A 23,837-nucleotide genomic window follows, 5' to 3' on the forward strand; every position below is an offset into this window, starting at 1 on the left:
TTTACATAATATAACCACAACTTTATTCACATATGAAATCTATTTCTCCATACAAAGGAAATATATTGTAAATTAATCATATGTTTGCAGTGCCCTTCCAGGAACTCCACAGTCACTCAGAACGTAAAGTGAGTTTCTCTGTCAGAAAACCAAATTCAGCAGGCAGCGAGTATAAAACGAATGTGGCACAATCTGAAACGCGCATGTGCGCGCGCACACGAATAATCATAAAGTATAATGATAACACGAGATTTAACGGGTGAGTACGTCCCCTCGGTAACTGGAGAAACAGGTTAGTTTACAGTTGGCTCGAGATGTTCAGGAAATAGTATTTGTTTCTCAAGTGATAGGTTATTGGCGACTCCTCCAGAGGTGTCAAGTCTCCAAGCATATATACGGTATATGTTTAACTGTCTCAAGCTGAATACAAGCGACAAAACCATTTCCATATTGTCAAGAACCATCTCTAGTCTCAGTTCCAAGCTTTTCTTCTGTGGATGGGTTTCTTGACACCATAGACACCGGTTCCAGCTGTCTGAGCACGACCATTACTCACCTGACTTTCCTCACGGATGGTCTTCAGTTGATTCTCAAGATTTTCCTTCAACTCCTTTTCAATTTGCTGTCGATCTTCTCTTCTTTCCCTCTCCTGCCTTTTCCTATCTTCCTCCATCTTCCTCTCCAGTTGATGCATGTCTTCTTGCCTCCTCCGCTCAATGTCCGCAATGTCTCGTGCATGCTTCTCCCGGTCCTTATCCCTGTGCCTCCTATACCGTGCTTCTGCCGTTCTGCGTTCTTGTATTTCCTCCTGAACCACGGCCTCCAAGTTGGTTATGTCCCCTTGCTGCTGTTCTATGGTAGTTTTAAGAGATCTGTTTTCTTCTTCCAGAACGGAAACCTTTGTCTGAAGGTCAGAAATTTGACATCGAGCAATTTCAAGCAGTTCGTCTTTTTTCCGAACTTGTTCTTTCAGTGACTGAATTGTGCCCAGATTGTCATCATTCATGAGAGACATCTCCTTGATGTTGCTCAACGTCGCTGTTATATCCGCCATAGACGCCAATATTTCCTTCCGAAAGGTTTGTAATTCCTCCTTGGTAGCCAAGTCCAGCCTCAAACCCTCGACCTCTTCCTTCGTTGCATAGAGATTCTTTGACTCGGACATTTCGTCAATCCTATGCGTCTGTCTATCCAAGGCTGCCATGATTGTCTCCATACGCTTGCTCAGATCAGTGAACTCTCTAGAAAGCTGTGTTTCGGTTTGTCTTCTGTGTAGTGCCGAGGTCAGACTGTTGGACTCCTTGGTGGCTCGTAGTTTCCGCACTAGACCCTTGTACCCCATAGTGTCGAGAGCATACAAGAAGACTTGAAAGGAATTGGTGCCTCTGAACATGAGGATATCCAGGAACCTCTTGGTTCTGTCAGCCCGGGTTGTTCCCGACTCAATGTGTTGCATGTCCTTCAGGTCAATGACGTTCTTGGAGAAGAGAGTCCCAGTGATGTCCTTGGCGTCCAGCTCCACCTCTATGTCCATTATGTGTGTCTGGATGCACTTCTCATCTTCAGCAAGCATCTTCCCCCGCTCTGCAGCCATGGTATCTCAGTTTGCCTTATTAATGAAAATGATACATGTTTGATATTATTTATACACCAATAAATACGAGAAGGAAAGTAAATAACACACTCCTAACATATACTCTCCAAAAGGTAGGGGATAACCGCAATAACATATTTTCCAAACTTCTAAGAAATATAGGTTTCTAGAAATAGTTGTATAATAATAATGAACGAAGTTGATACACATACATGTGATGACGAGTTGCCTATCGATGACAACTGGTTTTGTTGTGTGACAGTAGATGTAAACTCCGACGACGATCCTGAAGTAAGAAAGGAGTAAAATGGGAAATTTGGATTTTTTGGATCAAAAGTGACTTAAACAATTTGTCCAATATTCATAAATTCATAAACGATGCATATATCCACTGATGATTTGAGGGAGTCTGTCTCACTCCTGGCAAAGTTCGGGGGCAAGGAAATAATGCCCCAATTTCATAAATTATAAAGACTCCTGGAGCCTCCGCAGTGAAGAACTATTTCTTTTAGGTAAACTGGACTTGTGTGTTTCTCATTATAATGAAATAGAGAACATTTTCTTCTTCTACGTTCTGACAGTGTTCAAAACCTGCCTCGTAATTAAGTGAACTGAAAGGAGAAAAACTTGGGAAGCAATGCAATAATTTTTTCAGCTTCAATCTGGAGTCTTTCCGATTGTAAACTAAGTTCTTTTTCAAAATGGTGCTTTAGGAAACCGTCTCAACTTTTGTGAAGGGTTTTAAGTTTTCTCATTGAGTAGAACACTTTCGAGATTTTGGATACAATATCAGATACATGTTATGGCGATTTGCTGTTCGATGAAAGTATAAATGTTTATGAGACTTTCAGATGCCTTGTCTAATGATGTGTCATCACCAGATAGTCCGGTCATGTAATCGAGATCATCAGCAAAATCATATACGTAAACATGGAATAAAAATGGCACCAAAACTCGTCCGTGAGGGACGCCAGCTCTGAGTAACCTTGATTTAAACAGTGCCTACCTTCAATACCATTCATTTCCATCATATATCAAAAAACATATTGGAGCGGGAGACATGATGGGGCGGAGAACATGATGAGGCGGGGGACATGATGGGGCGGGGGGAGAACATGATGGGGCGGGGGACATGATGGGGCGGAGAACCTGGCGGGTTCAGGCTACTGGGGTACATAATAGTGAGTGAGTGAGTTTAGTTTAACGCCGCTTTGGCAATATTTCATCAATATCACGACAGGGGACACCAGAAATGGGCTTCACACATTATACCAATGTGGGGAATCGAACCCGGATCTTCGGCGCGACTAGCGAACGCTTTAACCACTAGGCTACCCCACCGCCCCGTGTACATAATAGGACGAGAAGGAAAATAACTGGTCAGAGAACACTATGACAATTCCTGTATTCAAATGTTTCTACAATACAATGTTTCACAGAACGTACGATCAATAGTCGTAGACAGAGGCGGAGGTGGCCTAAAATCAGTGTTTTCGAGCATTTGAATATACAGTAGAACTTTACCTGTCTTGAATTTGTTCTCGTCCCACCCTGTCAAGTGCACAGCTGAAGAGAGAAGATCTGTATGTCAGTACACAGCTGAAGAGAGAGAAGATCTGTATGTCAGTACATAGCTGCCGGGATATGCTATATTGATCTTTGAATAAGGCTCAGGGTATAGATTACCAGTGAAACATCACACGCTCCGTGGGGCGATATTAAGTTCATATCAGGATATCATGTCACCTGTCTTTTGTTTTAGTGACCTGTTTTCAGACAGTATATGAGTGCATGCACGAATGAGTGCCTGACTGCCTGCCAGTGTGTATGGTGGGTTATACCTGAAATGTTATATCTAGAGTTATATATCATCTACAAGCTCGGTTTGTGTACATTGATTGTGGCTGTATCGTCTGTCAGATGGGCGTAACCTTATATCCAGTAAGATTGTTGCAGAACTACTGGAAAACTACTTAGTGAACGACGAGAAACAATCCAATAATAAGACAAAATTCAGGAAAAACATGGCAAATATGCAGACCATATCTTTGAAATGGCTCGTTTGCATCCCAAGCCCCAGGTTGTCGGACTCCCCGATGCCCCTGGTTTTAGTACCTCCTGATCCTCGGCGAGTGGCCGGGTTCCTCACCCACTCGGTGACACTCGGGTAATGCAGAAGGCTGCCGTGTTTGGGAGCCTACAGAAGGGGCCAGGACACCTGAGCTGATGATGAGCCATATCAGGACCACCCGACTTCTCCCTGCTGCATCACCCCTTTAGTCATACACCCTTGTGGAGAGCGTTGTCAGGCTGAATCTTTATGCCGAGAACTAAATGCTAAAATATATATAGATCTATAAACTCAGTGAACGTTGACTAAAAGTGCCTGTGGCCGGATTACTGAGGCTTTGTATTGAGTTTCCCATCGCATGTTGATCAGGCTGCAAAATACCACGGCATAACCTTGGCACAGCACCAGCAATTAGACCATATGTAGCTGTCAGGGCTGAAGATAATTGGAATAATGTGGACAGGCCGAGCAGTGCAGAAATGAAACACATACGGACGTAAAATATGTCTTCGAACATAATAATGCATTATAAATATGGCTGCCATACACTATACGCGACTGTACACCACGCACAACGCACTATCAATTGTACTTTAAACACTTGACGTTATACACTATACACTACACACTGTACATTGTACACTAGACTTTATACACTATACACTGTACATTGTACATTAGACGTTATACACTATACACTGTACATTGTACATTGTACACTAGACGTTATACACTATACACTGTACATTGTACACTAGACGTTATATACTATGCACTGTACATTGTACACTAGACGTAATACACTATACACTACGCACTGTACATTGCACACTAGACGTTATACACTATACACTACACACTGTACATTGCACACTAGACGTTATACACAATACACTACACACTGTAAATTGTGCACTAGACGTTATACACTATACACTATATACACTTTACATTGTAAACTAGACGTTATAAACTATATACACTTTACAGTTAACAATAGACGTTATACACAATACACTACACACTGTAAATTGTACACTAGACGTTATACACTTTACACTATATACACTTTACATTGTGCACTAGACGTTATACACTATACGCTACACACTGTACATTGTACACTAGACGTTATACACTACACACTGTACTTTGTACACTAGACGTTATACACTTTACACTATATACACTTTACATTGTGCACTAGACGTTATACACTATACACTACACACTGTACATTGTACACTAGACGTTATACACTATACACTACACACTGTACATTGTACACTACACACTGTACATTGTACACTAGACCTTATACACTATACACTACACACTGTACATTGAACACTAGACGTTACACACTATACACTACACACTGTACATTGTACACTAGACGTTATACACTACACACTGTACATTGTACACTAGACGTTATACACTACACACTGTACATTGTGCACTAGACGTTATACACTATGCACTGTACATTGTACACTAGACGTTATACACTATACACTACACACTGTACATTGTACACTAGGCGTTATAACTACATACACTTTACAGTTTACACTAGTCGTTATACACTATACACTACACAATAGACGTTATACACTATACACTACACACTGTACTTTGTACACTAGACCTTATACACTATACACTAGACGCTTTACATTGTACACTAGACGTTATACACTATACACTACGCACTGTACATTGTACACTAGACGTTATACACTATACACTTTACATTGTACACTAGACGTTATGCACTACGCACTGTACACTAGACGTTATACGCTATACACGACGCACTGTACACTAGACGTTATACGCTATACACGACGCACTGTACACTAGACGTTATACACTACGCACTGTACACTAGACGTTATACACTACACACTGTACACTTTACATTGTACACTAGACGTTATACACTACACACTGTACATTGTACACTAGACGTTATACACTATGCACTACACACTGTACATTGTACACTAGACGTTATACACTACACACTGTACTTTGTACACTAGACGTTATACACTTAACACTACACACTGTACTTTGTACACTAGACGTTATACACTATACACTACACACTGTACATTGTACACTAGACGTTATACACTATACACTGTACATTGTACACTAGACGTTATACACTACACACTGTACATTGTACACTAGACGTTATACACTACACACTGTACTTTGTACACTAGACGTTATACACTATACACTACACACTGTACATTGTACACTAGACGTTATACACTATACACTACACACTGTACATTGTACACTAGACGTTATACACTACACACTGTACATTGTACACTAGACGTTATACACTACACACTGTACATTGTACACTAGACGTTATGCACTACGCACTGTACACTAGACGTTATACACTATGCACTACACACTGTACATTGTACACTAGACGTTATACACTACACACTGTACATTGTACACTAGACGTTATACACTATACACTTTACATTGTACACTAGACGTTATGCACTACGCACTACACACTGTACATTGTACACTAGACGTTATACACTACACACTGTACTTTGTACACTAGACGTTATACACTATACACTACGCACTGTACACTAGACGTTATGCAGTACGCACCGTACAGTTTACATTGTACACTGGACCTTATACATCTCGACGACGACGTTGTGTTAATCTACGACCGTCATTCACCACGTTGTGTGAATCTACGACCGTCACTAACCACGTTGTGTGAACTTGCGAACGTCATTATCCCTGTTGTGTTAATCTACGACCGTCATTATCCATGCAAACAAACAACCCTATCACATGCTATGTCTATGTCTTTCTGCGTTTGTTTGAATAACTTTAAATTAGCATGGAACCGCTTGGCGGGCATGAACACCAGGGATAATAATAATAATAATAATAATGTGTCCATTTATATAGCGCCAAACTCCACACTAGGTTATGGTAATGTCCCAGTTGTCTGGCTGACTGGCTTCCAACCCGTGCACAGATTAACTGGTATGGATCCCGTCATAGCTGTCCATCAACTCACTATGTTACGGATATACTAATAATGGCTGTGACGTCACAGGGATGCTGCTCACTGACAAGCTGATCACGTGATCAAACCTACGTACAATTTCAGGTCAATGGTCTCACGGCTGTACTGACAAAATGTGAGTGAGTGAGTGAGTGACCAGCCATGTGTTCGTGCGGTCAGTCCACTCCTACTAAAAGCATGAGAAACACAGGACATGATAATGTAATGTAAAGGAACCAGACAAGCGTCCAGCCTTGCCGATATCCGAGGTCTTCCTTCCAGAACTGAGGCGTAATTTATCACACGTATAAACCATTACTATGCCAAATCAAGTTTAGCGCAAAACAATGTCTTCATCACATCCGCCACTGTAGGGCATTTTGTGGTATATTGAACCAGGATCAAAAATTGTCACGTGACCAGCACGATCGCTGCACTCACAGGAGAAGGCCTCTTCCGGCATAAGTGTGGGATGAGAGGGCGATTCTGACAATGAGCTATAAATTATTATCAGAGTCCAACACTACAGACACAAATGGCAAACAGTGAAAGGTGACACTGAAAGAAGAAGAGGCAAACAGCCCTATAGTTTGTTTTCATGCTCAATAAGGACATCCCAGCGAGGCAGTGAGGGTGTATCAAGGAGCTTCTGGTGATTAAGAGGCCTGTGTATCGGATCTATTGTGTGTGGAGAGGACCAAACGGATTATATAAATATGACTACAATGATGTCTTGGTTCAGTACCTTGAACATGGTGCTGCTCATGGATCTGACTGATGGTAAGTATCACCACCTTCTTCTCTCACAGACATTGTCGGCGGACCATGGATCTGACCTACTTCTCTCACAGACATTGTCGGCGGACCATGGATCTGACTGATGGTAAGTATCACCACCTTCTTCTCTCACAGACATTGTCGGCGGACCATGGATCTGACTGATGGTAAGTATCACCACCTACTTCTCTCACAGACATTGTCGGCACACCATGGATCTGACAGATGGTAAGTATCACCACCTTCTTCTCTAACAGACATTGTCGGCAGACCATGGATCTGACTGATGGTAAGTATCACCACCTACTTCTCTCACAGACAATGTCGGCACACCATGGATCTGACAGATGGTAAGTGTCACCACCTTCTTCTCTCACAGACATTGTCGGCGGACCATGGATCTGACTGATGGTAAGTATCACCACCTACTTCTCTCACAGACATTGTCGGCACACCATGGATCTGACTGATGGTAAGTATCACCACCTACTTCTCTCACAGACATTGTCGGCGGACCATGGTTCTGACTGATGGTAAGTATCACCACCTACTTCTCTCACAGACATTGTCGGCAGACCATGGATCTGACTGATGGTAAGTATCACCACCTACTTCTCTCACAGACATTGTCGGCACACCATGGATCTGACTGATGGTAAGTATCACCACCTACTTCTCTCACAGACATTGTCGGCGGACCATGGATCTGACTGATGGTAGTATCACCACCTACTTCTCTCACAGACATTGTCGGCGGACCATGGATCTGACTGATGGTAAGTATCACCACCTACTTCTCTCACAGACATTGTCGGCGGCTCATCTATGACATGTTAGACATGAAACTAACCTTAAATGTGATCGTAAGGCTGTGGTTAGAGGCATGTCATTCCATCTGTGGGTCACAGTAGACACAGATTCACGAAACACGAAGCAGGACATTATTAACCTCTTGCTTCCGAGTGCTGGACACAGTGTTGATTGGAGGCAAGGAACGCGGGATTGGGATCATTAAAGTGTGTGTTAGTACCTCTGTGTGTGTGTGTGAGAGAGAGAGAGAGAGAGAGAGAGAGAGAGAGAGAGAGTGTGTGTGTGTGTGTGTGTGTGTGTGTGTGTGTGTGTGTGTGTGTGTGTGTGTGTGTGTGTGTGTGTGTGTGTGTGTGTGTGTGTGTGTGTGTGTGTGTGTGTGTGTGTGTGTGTGTGTATTTTGATCCGCTTTAGAATCCCTCTTCAGACTCCAATGCTTATAAGCTTATAAGAGGCGACTAACAGGACCGGTTGGTCAGATTCGCTGACATGGTTGACACATGCAATCGTATCCGAATTGCGTTGATCGATGTTCATGCTGTTGATCACTGGGCTATCACGATTATTTACAGACCGCAGTCAAATAGCTTGATCATTCCTGAGAGCGGCGTTAAACAACTAACAAATCCAATCTGTTTGCTGACCTAGTTTTGTCCTGTCAGTTGCAGCTGGTGTCATCCTACAGACGGAGAAGATGGTCGTGCAGGGCGTTGCGTCCTACATGAGAGCGTCGTGCGACTGTCCCGCGACACACATAGTGCTGGTTCGGCCTGACACCAAGACAGTAGTTTTTGTAGCACAACAGTCGACTGCCAGAGTAATTGTGAAGGTTATTTGAGTGACCCGCTGTTTAGTAATGAAACAACTCTGAGTGTTGTCATTGTCAAGTTTCAAGCTGTTGATGTGGGAACATGGAAGCTGCGATGTTGTGGCAAAGAAGTGATGTCAACAATAACAGATGGAGCAGGTGAGAAGACATGTGTGAGTGGGAGGGGTGGGGAGTGATGTCAACAATAACAGATTGAGCAGGTGAGAAGACGGTGGAGTGGGAGGGGAGGGGTGGGGAGTGATGTCAACAATAACAGATGGAACAGGTGAGAAGACGTGTGTGAGTGGGAGAGGAGGGGTAGGGAGTGATGTCAACAATAACAGATGGAGCAGGTGAGAAGACATGTGTGAGTGGGAGGGAGGGGTGGGCAGTGATGTCAACAATAACAGATGGAACAGGTGAGAAGACACGTGTGAGTGGGAGGGAGGGGTGGGGAGTGATGTCAACAATAACAGATGGAACAGGTGAGACGACATGTGTGAGTGGGAGGGGAGGGATGGGGAGTGATGTCAACAATAACAGATGGAACAGGTGAGAAGACATGTGTGAGTGGGAGGGAGGGGTGGGGGGTGGGAGTGATGTCAACAATAACAGATGGAACAGGTGAGAAGACATGTGTGAGTGGGAGGGAGGGGTGGGGGTGAAATGATGTCAACAATAACAGATGGAACAGGTGAGAAGACATGTGTGAGTGGGAGGGAGGGTGGGGGTGAAATGATGTCAACAATAACAGATGGAACAGGTGAGAAGACACGTGTGAGTGGGAGGGGAGGGGTGGGGGTGAAGTGATGTCAACAATAACAGATGGAACAGGTGAGAAGACATGTGTGAGTGGTAGGGGAGGGGTGGGCAGTGATGTCAACAATAACAGATGGAACAGGTGAGAAGACATGTGTGAGTGGGAGGGGAGGGATGGGGGGTGAAGTGATACTGAGTTGACATCGGTTTAGTAGGGATGACATTGGTTGTGTTGCGTTCAGTTGAAATGAGTGGGAATGAGATAAATGATATCGGTTGTGTGAGTGAGTGAGTGACTAGTGACCTTTGTAATATGCAGCATCATTCTTCATATTTTCAGAAACTATATCAAGACGTCCAACCATCCTGCGCGACCCCGTACCGCCAACAGAACATCTCGGGGGGCGAGCAGATGGGGCCGCACGATCACACACGACAAATCGACTGTTCGCAAAAGCTACACGTTTCCCCACCACCGACAGGACACCTCGGAGGACAGGTTCTGTCCCTCATCCAGCATCCAGCACTGGAAATACACTTCCCAATTCTAACATCGTCCTCAACATGTCACTGATAATGACATCCATCTTTTTACTGATGTTTGTAAATGTTTTTTAATCTTGACCCAATCAATACATAGTTGCACAGTGTATATGGTCTCTGCTCTGAAGCATGAGCGTGTCGGCCAGTGCAGCAGCCGAGAGATGACCTAATGGGACTAGTGAATGGACACACAAACAGCTGTTTCCAGGGACACTCAAGGTACCCGGATGTAAACTATTGACCTTTGTCACGCTCACGAGCCAGATCCTGAGTATTCACTCACCAATTTCACCAAGTGCTTTACGTCAGAGACATGCAGCACTTCCGGCTTTCCTGCCACAGCCGGCAGCCATGACATACAGGAATACAGAGAGTTGGTAAAAAAAAACCCAACTCACTCACGTAATTTTATGAGGAAATTAACAGTAATTGACGTGGTTCTATTCTTGTCTTTATTATCACCCGTTGTTTGCCACAAAAAGCTGTATTGTTAAAATTCTTTCTAAATTTGGAAATATAACAGCAATGAAAAGTTTTGTGTAGGTTTTGAGAGTATAAAAAGACAGCATAACAGCAGGTTATAATGTCCATGACATTGACGTTAAGAGTCCAGGTTCGGGGCAGGGGTCAACCACCAATGCCACCGATGTCACCAGCTCAGTGACGTGTATGCCTACCCCGAGCACAGCAGTCCATCGCCGACGCATGGAGTCTATCAAATAGGCTGGAAGGCAAGTGGAATGGCTTCCCAAATTCTCTGTAAATCTGTGGCTAAATCAGGAACGTTATCCGGCGGAACACGGCGTAGATGTCGCTCTATTTCCTCCCACGCATGCTCTGTAGGGATCCGGTGAATCTGCAGGCCAAGGCAGTTTTGTTATATTGTGCTGTGGAAGAAAGCCCCATCAACCTATAGCCGCTTGTGGGCATGGAGTGGTAATCGTGGTCCAGGGCGGTGAAGAAACGGAATTGTTCTCTTCAGCCCACACCTGTCAAATTGCCCCGAGCAACATCTAAAGATTTTCTCCAACGTGCACTTATCCCACCCCCCAGTCATCACGGAACCATCCCAATTCCTCTCCAAGACACAGGCTTGAATACAAAGCTTCCCAAGACGTCTGTAGACACGTTGACCTCCTTCACTATGGAAAATGTTTAATTGTCTGTGAAAAGTCCTCCACCATAACCGAAATTGACAGGATTTCGGCACCACCTTTCACGGCTTTCACGATGACATTGCGTCAGGATAGGTCGTATGGCGGGACGAGTCATGTCCCATAATGAAGCAAGCGGTTCCTGACTGTGTTGGAGTTGATACGCCGAAGTCTTGGAATGGCCTGAACAGTGGTGCCTGCAGTCTGAGACCAGTGTCGGAGATGGGGCACCCGCATCTATCTGTCCTGTCTCGGCGTTGTGACACGTAGACGTCCTGCACGTGGGCGATCTGCAATTTCATTATTGTTCTGACAACGTCTCAACTGTGCTGAAATGGTGTTTCGCTGGCAGTGGAAATCTCGGCCATCTGACGTGAGATTTCCTCACCGTACCATCCCCTTAGCCTCATGACGTCATGATGTCGATGTCAAACAATTAAGCTTCCAAACTGTGAGCAGCTTCTGACAAATGTGTGCTCTCAGTGTATCGAGATGCACATGCACAAATGTGTTTGCACGTGCCAATGCCGGACCACCAACATCACGAAATGTAGCCCATGCATGCGTGTTCAATTGAATTCACTAATTTCTGTGTTTACATTTGTATATATGTACACTTGTTGTTCAAATATATATTATTTTGATTTCATCGGTGCACAGTATCGTTTCGTAGTTAGTATGTGGCAAGTATGCAAAAATGGAATCAGTGGAAAGTATTACTTTAATTTCTAATCAGTGTGGGCACACAGGATAACAAACTTTGCCTTACGAAATACAACGCACATAGGTTTGAACTGAGCATATATATATATATATATATATATATATATATATATACGGGTATATAAGTCAAATACGTGTAAGGAGTAATGTCTGTAGCGGTGTGCAGGTCGCTCTGACTGCCTGTAACATGGGCCCAGGAAACATGGAGAGGAGGCGCAGTGTCGGGGACCTCTCCAAGGAGTCACTAGACGTTCGCCGGTCTACTGGGCGTCTACACTGAATCTGTAGACGGTTGTCTGTCTATAAGTCTCGCCGGGTCTGAGGATGGTGCTTGGGAAACTGGGCTGAAACAATGGAGAAAGGATGACTCACTCTGTCTTGTATGGAATACTGTAAGGGACATTCTCGCGATCTCGCATTCTCGCTCTTTTGGTATTTTAAGCTTGATTCCAAAGGACGAGATCGCGAGAATGCGAGATCGCGAGAATGTCCCTTACAGTATTCCATAGTCTTGGCAATGAGTATTGTGATATTGCTAGCTGTGACTGTAATATGTACATTATAGACACTGCTGTCAAGCCCGTGTGTTGGGGCCACGTCAACCACAACACTGTTTTCAACCCGGATTGTTTCCGCCATAATTCCACACAAATGTGTGTGTGTGCGTGCGTGCGTGCTTGCGTGCTTGCGTGGAAGCTGGGGGAATGGGCTGTCTGTTCAAGGCAGGATGCGCCATCAGCTAGGTATTTAGTGGCGTTTGTGTTTGTCATGTCTGCGGTTGTGTTTGTCATGTCTGCGGTTGTGTTTGTCATGTCTGCGGTTGTGTTTGTCATGACTGTGGTGTTGGTTGTCAAGGCAGTGGTTGTGTTTGTCAAGTCAGTGGTTGTATTGTAATGACTGTGGTTGTGTCTGTCATGACTGTGGTTGTATTTGTCAATGCAGTGTCAGGGCAGTGGTTGTGTTTGTCAAGGCAGTTGTTGTATTTGTCAAGGCAGTGGTTGTGTTTGTCATGACCGTGGTTGTATTTGTCATGACTCTGGTTGTATTTGCCATGACTGTGGTGTTGGTTGTCAAGGCAATGGTTCTATTGTCATGACTGTGGTTGTGTTTGCCATGACTGTGGTTGTGTTTGTCAAGGCAGTGGTTGTGTTTGTCATGGCGGTGGGGACTGGAGATCAGTTGAGGTTGTTTAGTTGGGTGACCATGGGTTCTACATTTATATTCAGTAAATATAAATACTCAATACACATCTCACATATCATGTTCGGTTTGCCCTGTCGGGATGCCGATACCATAACAAGGTATACATGACTCGAGGACGTCATTGCTTCTGAGCCGAGTCTACGACAAATAGATGGGACGTATGTCCAAAGAAGGTGTGGCGTGGGCATTTTACGTCCGTTTCAGTTGTTATATTATTTAGGCAACAAATGCACTTAAAGTATTTGATTACATCCATCCCATTGTTGGCAGTGTTGGCATTCTTTCACCTGATTCACACTGTCTGGGTGATGCTGGGCTTCGAGACAGTTGTGTTAACTCACGTGATTCACACTGTCTGGGTGATGCTGGGCTTCAAGACAGTTGTGTTAACTCACCTGATTCACACTGTCTGGGTGATGCTGGGCTTCAAGACAGTTGTGTTAACTCACGTGATTCACACTGTCTGGGTGATGCTGGGCTTCAAGACAGTTGTGTTAACTCACCTGATTCACACTGTCTGGGTGATGCTGGGCTTCAAGACAGTTGAGTTAACTCACGTGATTCACACTTGTCTGGGTGATGCTGGGCTTCAAGACAGTTGAGTTAACTCACCTGATTCACACTGTCTGGGTGATGCTGGGCTTCCAGACACTTGTGTTAACTCACGTGATGTACACTTGTCTTGGTGATGCTGGGCTTTAGACAGTTGTGTTAACTCACCCGATTCACACTGTCTGGGTGATGCTGGGCTTCAAGACAGTTGAGTTAACTCACGTGATGTACACTTGTCTGGGTGATGCTTGGGCTTCAAGACACTGTCTTGAGCTTTAACTCACCTGGTGTCACACTTGTCTGGGTGATGCTGGGCTTCAAGACAGCTGTGTTAACTCACCTGGTTCACACTGTCTGGGTGATGCTGGGCTTCAAGACAGTTGAGTTAACTCACGTGATGTACACTTGTCTGGGTGATGCTGGGCTTCAAGACAGTTGAGTTAACTCACGTGATGTACACTTGTCTGGGTGATGCTGGGCTTCAAGACAGTTGAGTTAACTCACGTGATGTACACTTGTCTGGGTGATGCTGGGCTTCAAGACAGTTGAGTTAACTCACGTGATGTACACCTGTCTGGGTGATGCTGGGCTTCAAGACAGTTGAGTTAACTCACCTGATTCACACTGTCTGGGTGATGCTGGGCTTCAAGACAGTTGAGTTAACTCACCTGATTCACACTGTCTGGGTGATGCTGGGCTTCAAGACAGCCGAGTTTACTCACGTTATGTACACTTGTCTGGGTGATGCTGGGCTTCAAGACAGTTGAGTTAACTCACGTGATGTACACTTGTCTGGGTGATGCTGGGCTTCAAGACAGCTGTGTTAACTCACCTGGTTCACACTGTCTGGGTGATGCTGGGCTTCAAGACAGTTGAGTTAACTCACGTGATGTACACTTGTCTGGGTGATGCTGGGCTTCAAGACAGTTGAGTTAACTCACCTGATTCACACTGTCTGGGTGATGCTGGGCTTTAGGACAGTTGTGTTAACTCACCTGATTCACACTGTCTGGGTGATGCTGGGCTTCAAGACAGCCGAGTTTACTCACGTTATGTACACTTGTCTGGGTGATGCTGGGCTTCAAGACAGTTGAGTTAACTCACCTGATTCACACTGTCTGGGTGATGCTGGGCTTCAAGACAGCCGAGTTTACTCACGTTATGTACACTTGTCTGGGTGATGCTGGGCTTCAAGACAGTTGAGTTAACTCACGTGATGTACACTTGTCTTGGGTGATGCTGGGCTTCAAGACAGTTGAGTTAACTCACGTGATGTACACTTGTCTGGGTGATGCTGGGCTTCAAGACAGTTGAGTTAACTCACGTGATGTACACTTGTCTTGGTGATGCTGGGCTTCAAGACAGTTGAGTTAACTCACGTGATGTACACTTGTCTGGGTGATGCTGGGCTTCAAGACAGTTGAGTTAACTCACGTGATGTACACTTGTCTGGGTGATGCTGGGCTTTCAAGACAGTTGTGTTAACTCACCTGGTTCACACTGTCTGGGTGATGCTGGGCTTCAAGACAGCCGAGTTAACTCACGTGATGTACACTTGTCTGGGTGATGCTGGGCTTCAAGACAGTTGAGTTAACTCACGTGATGTACACTTGTCTGGGTGATGCTGGGCTTCAAGACAGCCGAGTTAACTCACGTGATGTACACTTGTCTGGGTGATGCTGGGCTTCAAGACAGCCGAGTTAACTCACGTGATGTACACTTGTCTGGGTGATGCTGGGCTTCAAGACAGTTGTGTTAACTCACCTGATTCACACTGTCTGGGTGATGCTGGGCTTCAAGACAGTTGAGTTAACTCACGTGATGTACACTTGTCTGGGTGATGCTGGGCTTTAAGACAGTTGTGTTAACTCACCTGATTCACACTGTCTGGGTGATGCTGGGCTTCAAGACAGCCGAGTTAACTCACGTGATGTACACTTGTCTGGGTGATGCTGGGCTTCAAGACAGCCGAGTTAACTCACGTGATGTACACTTGTCTGGGTGATGCTGGGCTTCAAGACAGTTGTGTTAACTCACCTGGTTCACACTGTCTGGGTGATGCTGGGCTACAAGACAGTTGTGTTAACTCACCTGATTCACACTGTCTGGGTGATGCTGGGCTTCAAGACAGCCGAGTTAACTCACGTGATGTACACTTGTCTGGGTGATGCTGGGCTTCAAGACAGTTGTGTTAACTCACCTGGTTCACACTGTCTGGGTGATGCTGGGCTACAAGACAGTTGTGTTAACTCACCTGATTCACACTGTCTGGGTGATGCTGGGCTTCAAGACAGTTGTGTTAACTCACCTGATTCACACTGTCTGGGTGATGCTGGGCTTCAAGACAGCCGAGTTTACTCACGTGATTCACACTTGTCTGGGTGATGCTGGGCTTCAAGACAGTTGTGTTAACTCACCTGATTCACACTGTCTGGGTGATGCTGGGCTTCAAGACAGTTGAGTTAACTCACGTGATGTACACTTGTCTGGGTGATGCTGGGCTTTAAGACAGTTGTGTTAACTCACCTGATTCACACTGTCTGGGTGATGCTGGGCTTCAAGACAGTTGAGTTAACTCACGTGATGTACACTCGTCTGGGTGATGCTGGGCTTCAAGACAGTTGAGTTAACTCACGTGGTGTACACCTGTCTGGGTGATGCTGGGCTTTAAGACAGTTGTGTTAACTCACCTGATTCACACTGTCTGGGTGATGCTGGGCTTCAAGACAGCCGAGTTTACTCACCTGATGTACACTTGTCTGGGTGATGCTGGGCTTCAAGACAGTTGAGTTAACTCACGTGATTCACACTTGTCTGGGTGATGCTGGGCTTCAAGACAGTTGTGTTAACTCACCTGATTCACACTGTCTGGGTGATGCTGGGCTTCAAGACAGTTGTGTTAACTCTCCTGGTTCACACTGTCTGGGTGATGCTGGGCTTCAAGACAGTTGTGTTAACTCACCTGGTTTACACTGTCTGGGTGATGCTGGGCTTCAAGACAGAACCCTGTAAACTTCCCATAAGTGGCGCCATCTTTTCCCTTGTCCTTGGCGTCGAGGTAGTAGCTGGTGTAGAATAAGACCGATGGTTCGGTTGTGGATACTTCCAGGACCCGCCCTGATGGAGGGTGCTCCATTCTGTAAACGAGAAGAAACAAATAAAACAGGATTCTTACCGACCGCTCTATTTTGTCCTATATTCCTTTCCATTCATACAGTACAGACAGTATTAAAACGACCTAGTTCCCAAAACAGATTGAAGATGTTGATTTATCCACTTATTTGTATCTTTAGATCCCCACAGGCCACTGCATAGGCGTGCAGGAATATCTTCTCCAGCTACGTGCCCCAGGTCACGCCAACCGTACAAAATGACGGTCTGAGGTACAGATACATGTCACGCCCACCGTACAAACTGACGGTCTAAGGTACAGACCCACGTCACGCCTACCGTACAAAATGACGGTTTTGGAACAGATATGCCACGCCCACCTTGCTACATGTTTCAGGTTCCCCGACTCCTCCAGGTTATAGCTGACAGTATATCCTGTTCCACCCGGAACTGACGTCATATGATCTCCCAGCCGTACAGGACTCCGCAGGTCGTAAGGGGTTTCATCAACATCTTTTAGCTCACCTGAAATGTAAACAGTAATAATCCCAACAGCACCTATCCTGATTATAGCCTTTATAATAATGTAGGGAAAGTCTCATTCGCTGTCTGATCTGCGTATTGAGGGGGCACAGGACTTGATGATACATCTAACCAGCTTGACTGTGCCAGGATCACCCCAAGCCTCATGGTTGCATTTAACTATATTATTCTGTAAAAGAAAATTGCAAATTAAATGTGGGCATGTATTGAGAGTACACAATACTGGGGCACAGTGACAATTTGCAAACATTCAACTCATAGGAATAATTGCTCGTCACGGCTTCCACAGCTGTCAACAAGGGAGGGAGGCATGCAATCTTGTTTTATGCCGCTGTATTGTAATTCAAACAACGCGCAAATAATGTGACCCACACAAAATCAACAAGGTCACCTTACCTGTAGGTATGAGAGTGTCGTCGAGGACGGCGTATGCATCAGAGTTAATTCTGACAACGTGGTCGTCAATGTGGCCGGCAGACTGACGAACAGAGAGATATTTTGTGTTAGATCAGCGATATATGCATGGATGGGCAGGGGGCGCATTATCTTTTGTTAAAGTATTATCTGTTACAAAGTGTTATCTATATATCGCTGACAGATAAGAACATTTCACATCCCAACACCTAACCACGTTGGTAAGTTTGTCCACTAGCTGCCACGTTTAAAACTCGAGAATAGTCTCGATCTAACTAATGGCCCATGTACACGCTCTATAAACAAGCCCAATAACACTTCCAATTGCATGCCTGATTCAGACATGCCCTATACACACCCCTGCACACATGCCCTGTAGACACACCCTATACTCATGCTCTTTATGCATGCCTTAAACACGTGTCCTCTGCAGACGCTGTACACATGCCCTGTAGCCACACCCTATACTCATGCTCTTTATGCATGCCTTAAACACGTGTCCTCTGCAGACGCTGTACACACGCCCTGTAGCCACACCCTATACTCATGCTCTTTATGCATGCCTTAAACACGTGTCCTCGGCAGACGCTGTACACATGCCCTGTAGCCACACCCTATACTCATGTTCTTTATGCATGCCTTAAACGCCTGTCCTCCGCAGACGCTGTACACATGCCCTCTACATACACACTGTCTGGATAGCCAGAACACACGCCCTATGCTCATACCCTATCCTCACCAATAAACACATACCCTGCAGTCACGCCCTTCACACATGTTCTATACTAGTGCACTATAAACACGCCCAGTATACGTGCCCTACACACGCCCTGTACATGCCCCACATACAGGCACACATTCAGGAGTTTGTACCGATACTGCCTGCTGCGCTGCTGCTGTCGAGGCCTCTTAGGGGGGCTTCTATATTACAGGGTAAAACAAAGCTGAAGCATCACCCGACCAGGTGTATTAAAGTCTATGGAGGTTATAATGAAAACCAAATGTCAGACCACTGTTTCATTGCCCTTGTATAAATGTATACCGTGTTCTAAATTAAGCTCACTTGAAATATTCAAAATATTCAACTGCTTGGATGAGGATATGTTTGATCGCTCACATGTCCGGCCATGTTGAAGTAGGCGTGGTTTGTCAGGTTGATGGGCGTGGCTTTCGTGGTGTTAGCCTCGTACTGAATGAACAGTTGATTGTCATCTGTCAGCTCGTACGTCACAGTTGTCGTCACCTCACCCGGGAAGCCCTCCTCGCCATCGTCGCTGACGTATCTCAGCTGAAGCTTCTTGCCGTCCACAACATTGGTGTTCCAGACGACTTGGTCAAAGCCTTTCACGCCGCCATGTAATAGATGCTCCCCGTGATTGGCTGTAAGGTTGTACGTTTCCCCGTCCAATGAGAATTTAGCTCCCTTAATACGGTTAGCATACCGTCCAATGATAGAGCCAAGGCAGAATATTGCGTTGCTTTCGTAACCTGCAATATGAACATATGATCGAGTCTTTACCTACTGTCTAACCACATGCAGTGTTATCTCTGTGACTGTATTAGCGCCTTCATAAAACAGTGAACGGTTTTCATTCCACGTCACACTAAATCTGATATTCGATGTTTTATGGATTAATCCCATTTAAGCTGATGTCACCCCGTCTGCGGTGAGGCGATATGCCAAATCACACAGATACAGCCTGTATGTCAGACATGGGTTAAACTGAAGGTGGTCGATTACGCCGGTGTGTGACCGAATCAAGGTAAGGTTGGTCCGGCAACATCACACTACCAACTACCATCTCGTCTCACAACCAACCTGTCATATCGTCGAAGCCGAGACTGATGTCGTCAACGTCGCCGTGTTTATCTGGCACAAGGATGTCAGTGATGGTGGCGCCGTAGTTCAAGACGCGGACAAGGACATTATTGCCATTCGTAAGGGTGTATCTGGCGGAGAAACAGAATTACAAAATTTGTGTTGACATGTAGTTTTAAAATCATGTCTTCTGGTCGTTTTAGCTTTACGAAAATATTTTGAAGCCGGGGGCACCTGGACTAACCCCCAAATGTCTGTGTCTGCCACTTGGTGCATGATTTCGTCTGGCAGCTTATATAACGTTTTCTCTGAACTTGTAAATATAATCAACTTTCTGGAACTATGAGAACTCGTATTTAGTTACTCAATCACTGTCCTCATTACATGACTGGATCACAGCCTGTAGGCCAAGGTCCCGAGATGACCTAGATGGCCTGTGTCTTGTTACAGGTCATGAGAACAGCAAGATAACCCAGCTCCTGACCAATCTCGTTACAGACCTGAGTGAGACACGTTTAGACGACCAGTACAATCAGAGTGAACTAGGGGCAACCTGACGATCAATTCAATCACAGGGAACTAGGGGCAACCAGACGACCAGCACAATCAGGGGAATTAGGGGCAACCAGACGACCAGTACAATCAGTGGGAACTAGGGGCAACCTGACGACCAGTACAATCACAGGGAACTAGGGGCAACCAGACGACCAGGGCAACCAGACGACCACACAATCAGGGGGAACTAGGGCAACCTAGACGACCAGTACAATCAGGGGAACTAGGGGCAACCTGACGACCAGTACAATCAGGGGAACTAGGGGCAACCAGACGACCAGTACAATCTAGTGGCAACCAGACGACCAGTACAATTAGGGGAACTAGGGGCAACCAGACGACCAGGGGAACTAGGGGGGCAACCAGACGACCAGTACAATCATCAGGGGAACCTGGGGCAACCAGACGACCAGCACAATCAATTGGGGAACTAGGGGCAACCTGACGACCAGTACAATCAGTAGGGGAACTAGGGGCAACCAGACGACCAGTACAATCAGTGGGGAACTAGGGCAACCAGACGACCAGTACAATCAGTGGGGAACTAGGGGCAACCAGACGACCAGTACAATCAGGGGGAACTAGGGGCAACCAGACGACCAGTACAATCAGGGGGAACTAGGGGCAACCAGACGACCAGTACAATCAGGGGGAACTAGGGGCAACCAGACGACCAGCACAATCAGGGGGAACTAGGGGCAACCAGACGACCAGTACAATCAGGGGGAACTAGGGCAACCTGACGACCAGTACAATCAGGGGAACTAGGGGCAACCAGACGACCAGCACAATCAGTGGGGAACTAGGGGCAACCAGACGACCAGTACAATCAGGGGGAACTAGGGGCAACCAGACGACCAGTACAATCAGTGGGGAACTAGGGGCAACCAGACGACCAGTACAATCAGGGGGAACTAGACGACCAGGGCAACCAGGGGACGACCAGACGCACAGTACAATCAGGGGAACTAGGGGCAACCAGACGACCAGTACAATCAGTGGGGAACTAGGGGCAACCAGCCTGGGGACGGCCAGACGACCAGCACAATCAGGGGAACTAGGGGCAACCAGACGACCAGTACAATCAGGGGAACTAGGGGCAACCAGACGACCAGTACAATCAGTGGGGAACTAGGGCAACCTGGACCAGACCAGACGACCAGTACAATCAGGGACCACTAGGGCAACCTGACGACCAGTACAATCAGGGGGAACTAGGGGCAAACCAGACGACCAGTACAATCAGGGGGAACTAGGGGCAACCTGACGACCAGTACAATCAGGGGAACTAGGGGCAACCAGACGACCAGCACAATCAGGGGAACTAGGGGCAACCAGACGACCAGCACAATCAGTGGGGACTAGGGGCAACCTGACGACCAGTACAACCAGGGGGAACTAGAGGCAACCAGACCATCAGTACAACAAGGGTAAAAAAACAAAACAAACACAAGCACGCTCGCACGCACGCGCACACACACATGCACGTCACACAGACGTACACCTACAAGGAGCCTCTGGTGTTTCATGAGAGTATCGCATCCTATGCTATGTCTTATCACTGTAAAGTTCACCTGTCAAACGCACGCCTTCACTGACGGCGAGGCTGCCCTGTGGTGCCAAGCTGTGAGGCTTTTCTAAACAAGAAATGGTCAGTATGGTGCCACAGCCGTGACAGAGTGGGTTTATCTACCTGCTGACATGTTCTCCGGTCTTCGTCACCCCGAACTCCTCCTCTGTGATAGAAGCCATTGTTTGTCCTCAGCCTGTTATCTACTGCAAGGCACTTAGTAATTACCTCCCTTGTCCATGTCACGCTACATTCACTGCAAGCTTTATTTGAATGTTGCTGTAGATTCCACATGTTGGTAGATCTTCCTGGGAGACAGATGACTCTCGATGTTCGGTACACACTGTCTTCACCGGTAGTCCCGATACAATCAATACAAACATGCGATGAATGTCGTCGTCGCTGTCGGTCACGCTCCAGACGTCTATATGGACATGCACGCACGCACGCACACAGACACGCACCACACACACAAACTAACACTAACGCACACACACACACACACACATACACACACTAACACACACATCAACGCAGGCTGACAGAGTATATTGTTTCTGCAGAAGTCATTACCTTCATTGTATATACTGTAACACCCTGTCAACCATTACCTGTACTTGTCCTTGTGTCCCAGTGTCACCGTGGTGTAAGGAGGACCTCCCAGCCTGTACCAGTGTCACCGTGGTGTAAGGAGGACCTCCCAGCCGCTATCTACTCAGTCCCCGTCCAATACCCTCCCAGCCTGTACAAGTGTCACCGTGGTGTAAGGAGGACCTCCCAGCCGCTATCTACTCAGTCCCCATCCCTCCCAGCCTGTACCAGTGTCACCGTGGTGTAAGGAGGACCTCCCAGCCGCTATCTACTCAGTCCCCATCCCTCCCAGCCTGTACCAGTGTCACCGTGGTGTAAGGAGGACCTCCCAGCCGCTATCTACTCAGTCCCCATCCAATACCCTCCCAACCTGTACAAGTGTCACCGTGGTGTAAGGAGGACCTCCCAGCCTGTACAAGTGTCACCGTTGTGTAAGGAGGACCTCCCAGCCGCTATCTACTCAGTCCCCGTCCAATACCCTCCCAGCCTGTACCAGTGTCACCGTGGTGTAAGGAGGACCTCCCAGCCTGTACAAGTGTCACCGTTGTGTAAGGAGGACCTCCCAGCCGCTATCTACTCAGTCCCCGTCCAATACCCTCCCAGCCTGTACCATAACACAGCTAGTGTGTTGTGTGCGTGTCTTCCCAGAAACGTTCTGAAACTGTATACACTTGTAATCTGTCGTCCTTGGTGTTTGTGCACTGGCGACAGTGTGTAGGAAGATACACCAGAGGCTCGAACTCAACTCAAGTCTGTGTGAGAAAGGGTCTCCGTTCACCTTTGAGCTTGTGGCGACGGAGCAGCTTATCGTACAGTATCGAATGAATGAATGAAAATAATATCGAATAATCGAGTCTGGACCAGACAATCCAGTGACTGATATCACGAGCATCAATCTACACAATTGATAAACGTCGACATACATTAGCCAAGTAAGCGAGCTGACCCTGCTAGTCATGAAACATCCGCTAGTCGCCTCTTACTGCAAGTATGAGTTGCAGACGACCTGTTCTAACCTGCTGATTTAACGACATTACGCTCTTACTTTATGTCTGACTGAACTATTACAGGTCTATGTTCCCTGGATTCAATATCCCGAGTTTTATTTTGGGTATTCCGCTCCAGTTAGAGCATTATATGCTCCTACTTACAACTCCACAGGTACATCAC

The 23,837-nt window shown here is 46.2% G+C and overlaps 2 protein-coding genes and 1 long non-coding RNA gene across 4 annotated transcripts; 1 reads left to right on the forward strand and 2 right to left on the reverse strand.

Annotated features, from left to right (window-relative positions):
- Positions 1-3,186, reverse strand: LOC124279352 (golgin subfamily A member 6-like protein 6). 2 transcript variants are annotated; one of them, XM_046715166.1, is made up of 3 exons: positions 3,119-3,186; positions 1,807-1,880; positions 1-1,609 (listed from the first exon to the last, which is right to left on the reverse strand). In XM_046715166.1, the coding sequence occupies exon 3, from the start codon at positions 1,592-1,594 to the stop codon at positions 473-475; it is 1,122 nt and encodes a 373-aa protein (XP_046571122.1). In that variant the 5' UTR covers positions 1,595-1,609; positions 1,807-1,880; positions 3,119-3,186; the 3' UTR covers positions 1-472. The 2 variants fall into 2 exon arrangements, with proteins under 2 accessions (XP_046571122.1, XP_046571123.1); XM_046715167.1 differs by lacking the exon at positions 1,807-1,880 and having other exon boundaries at positions 3,119-3,170.
- Positions 3,187-7,188: 4,002 nt separating this feature from the next.
- Positions 7,189-11,829, forward strand: LOC124279354. Its single transcript, XR_006899342.1, has 3 exons — positions 7,189-7,518; positions 8,985-9,289; positions 10,230-11,829. It is a non-coding gene; the product is annotated as an uncharacterized LOC124279354 (long non-coding RNA).
- A 460-nt stretch (positions 11,830-12,289) lies between these two features.
- Positions 12,290-22,287, reverse strand: LOC124279353 (galactose mutarotase-like). The gene is made up of 7 exons (XM_046715168.1): positions 22,200-22,287; positions 19,952-20,082; positions 19,250-19,620; positions 18,115-18,196; positions 17,556-17,700; positions 17,027-17,201; positions 12,290-12,653 (listed from the first exon to the last, which is right to left on the reverse strand). The coding sequence occupies exons 1-7, from the start codon at positions 22,256-22,258 to the stop codon at positions 12,570-12,572; spliced, it is 1,047 nt and encodes a 348-aa protein (XP_046571124.1). The 5' UTR covers positions 22,259-22,287; the 3' UTR covers positions 12,290-12,569.
- Between the last annotated feature and the right edge of the window lie 1,550 nt (positions 22,288-23,837).

This window comes from Haliotis rubra, unplaced genomic scaffold (genome assembly GCF_003918875.1).
Source record: "Haliotis rubra isolate DU_JTF1 unplaced genomic scaffold, ASM391887v1 Scf25, whole genome shotgun sequence".
NCBI classification, from domain to species: Eukaryota; Metazoa; Mollusca; class Gastropoda; order Lepetellida; family Haliotidae; genus Haliotis; species Haliotis rubra.

Coding starts and splice junctions, on each gene's coding strand:
- LOC124279353 (XM_046715168.1), bottom strand. CDS start 22,258: ATGGCTTCTATCACAGAGGAGGAGTTCGGGGTGACGAAGACCGGAGAA. Junction 19,621..19,951: donor CGGCTTCGACGATATGACAG/GTTGGTTGTGAG, acceptor TTCATATTGCAG/GTTACGAAAGCAACGCAATA. Junction 17,701..18,114: donor CGACACTCTCATACCTACAG/GTAAGGTGACCT, acceptor TTTACATTTCAG/GTGAGCTAAAAGATGTTGAT.
- LOC124279352 (XM_046715166.1), bottom strand. CDS start 1,594: ATGGCTGCAGAGCGGGGGAAGATGCTTGCTGAAGATGAGAAGTGCATC.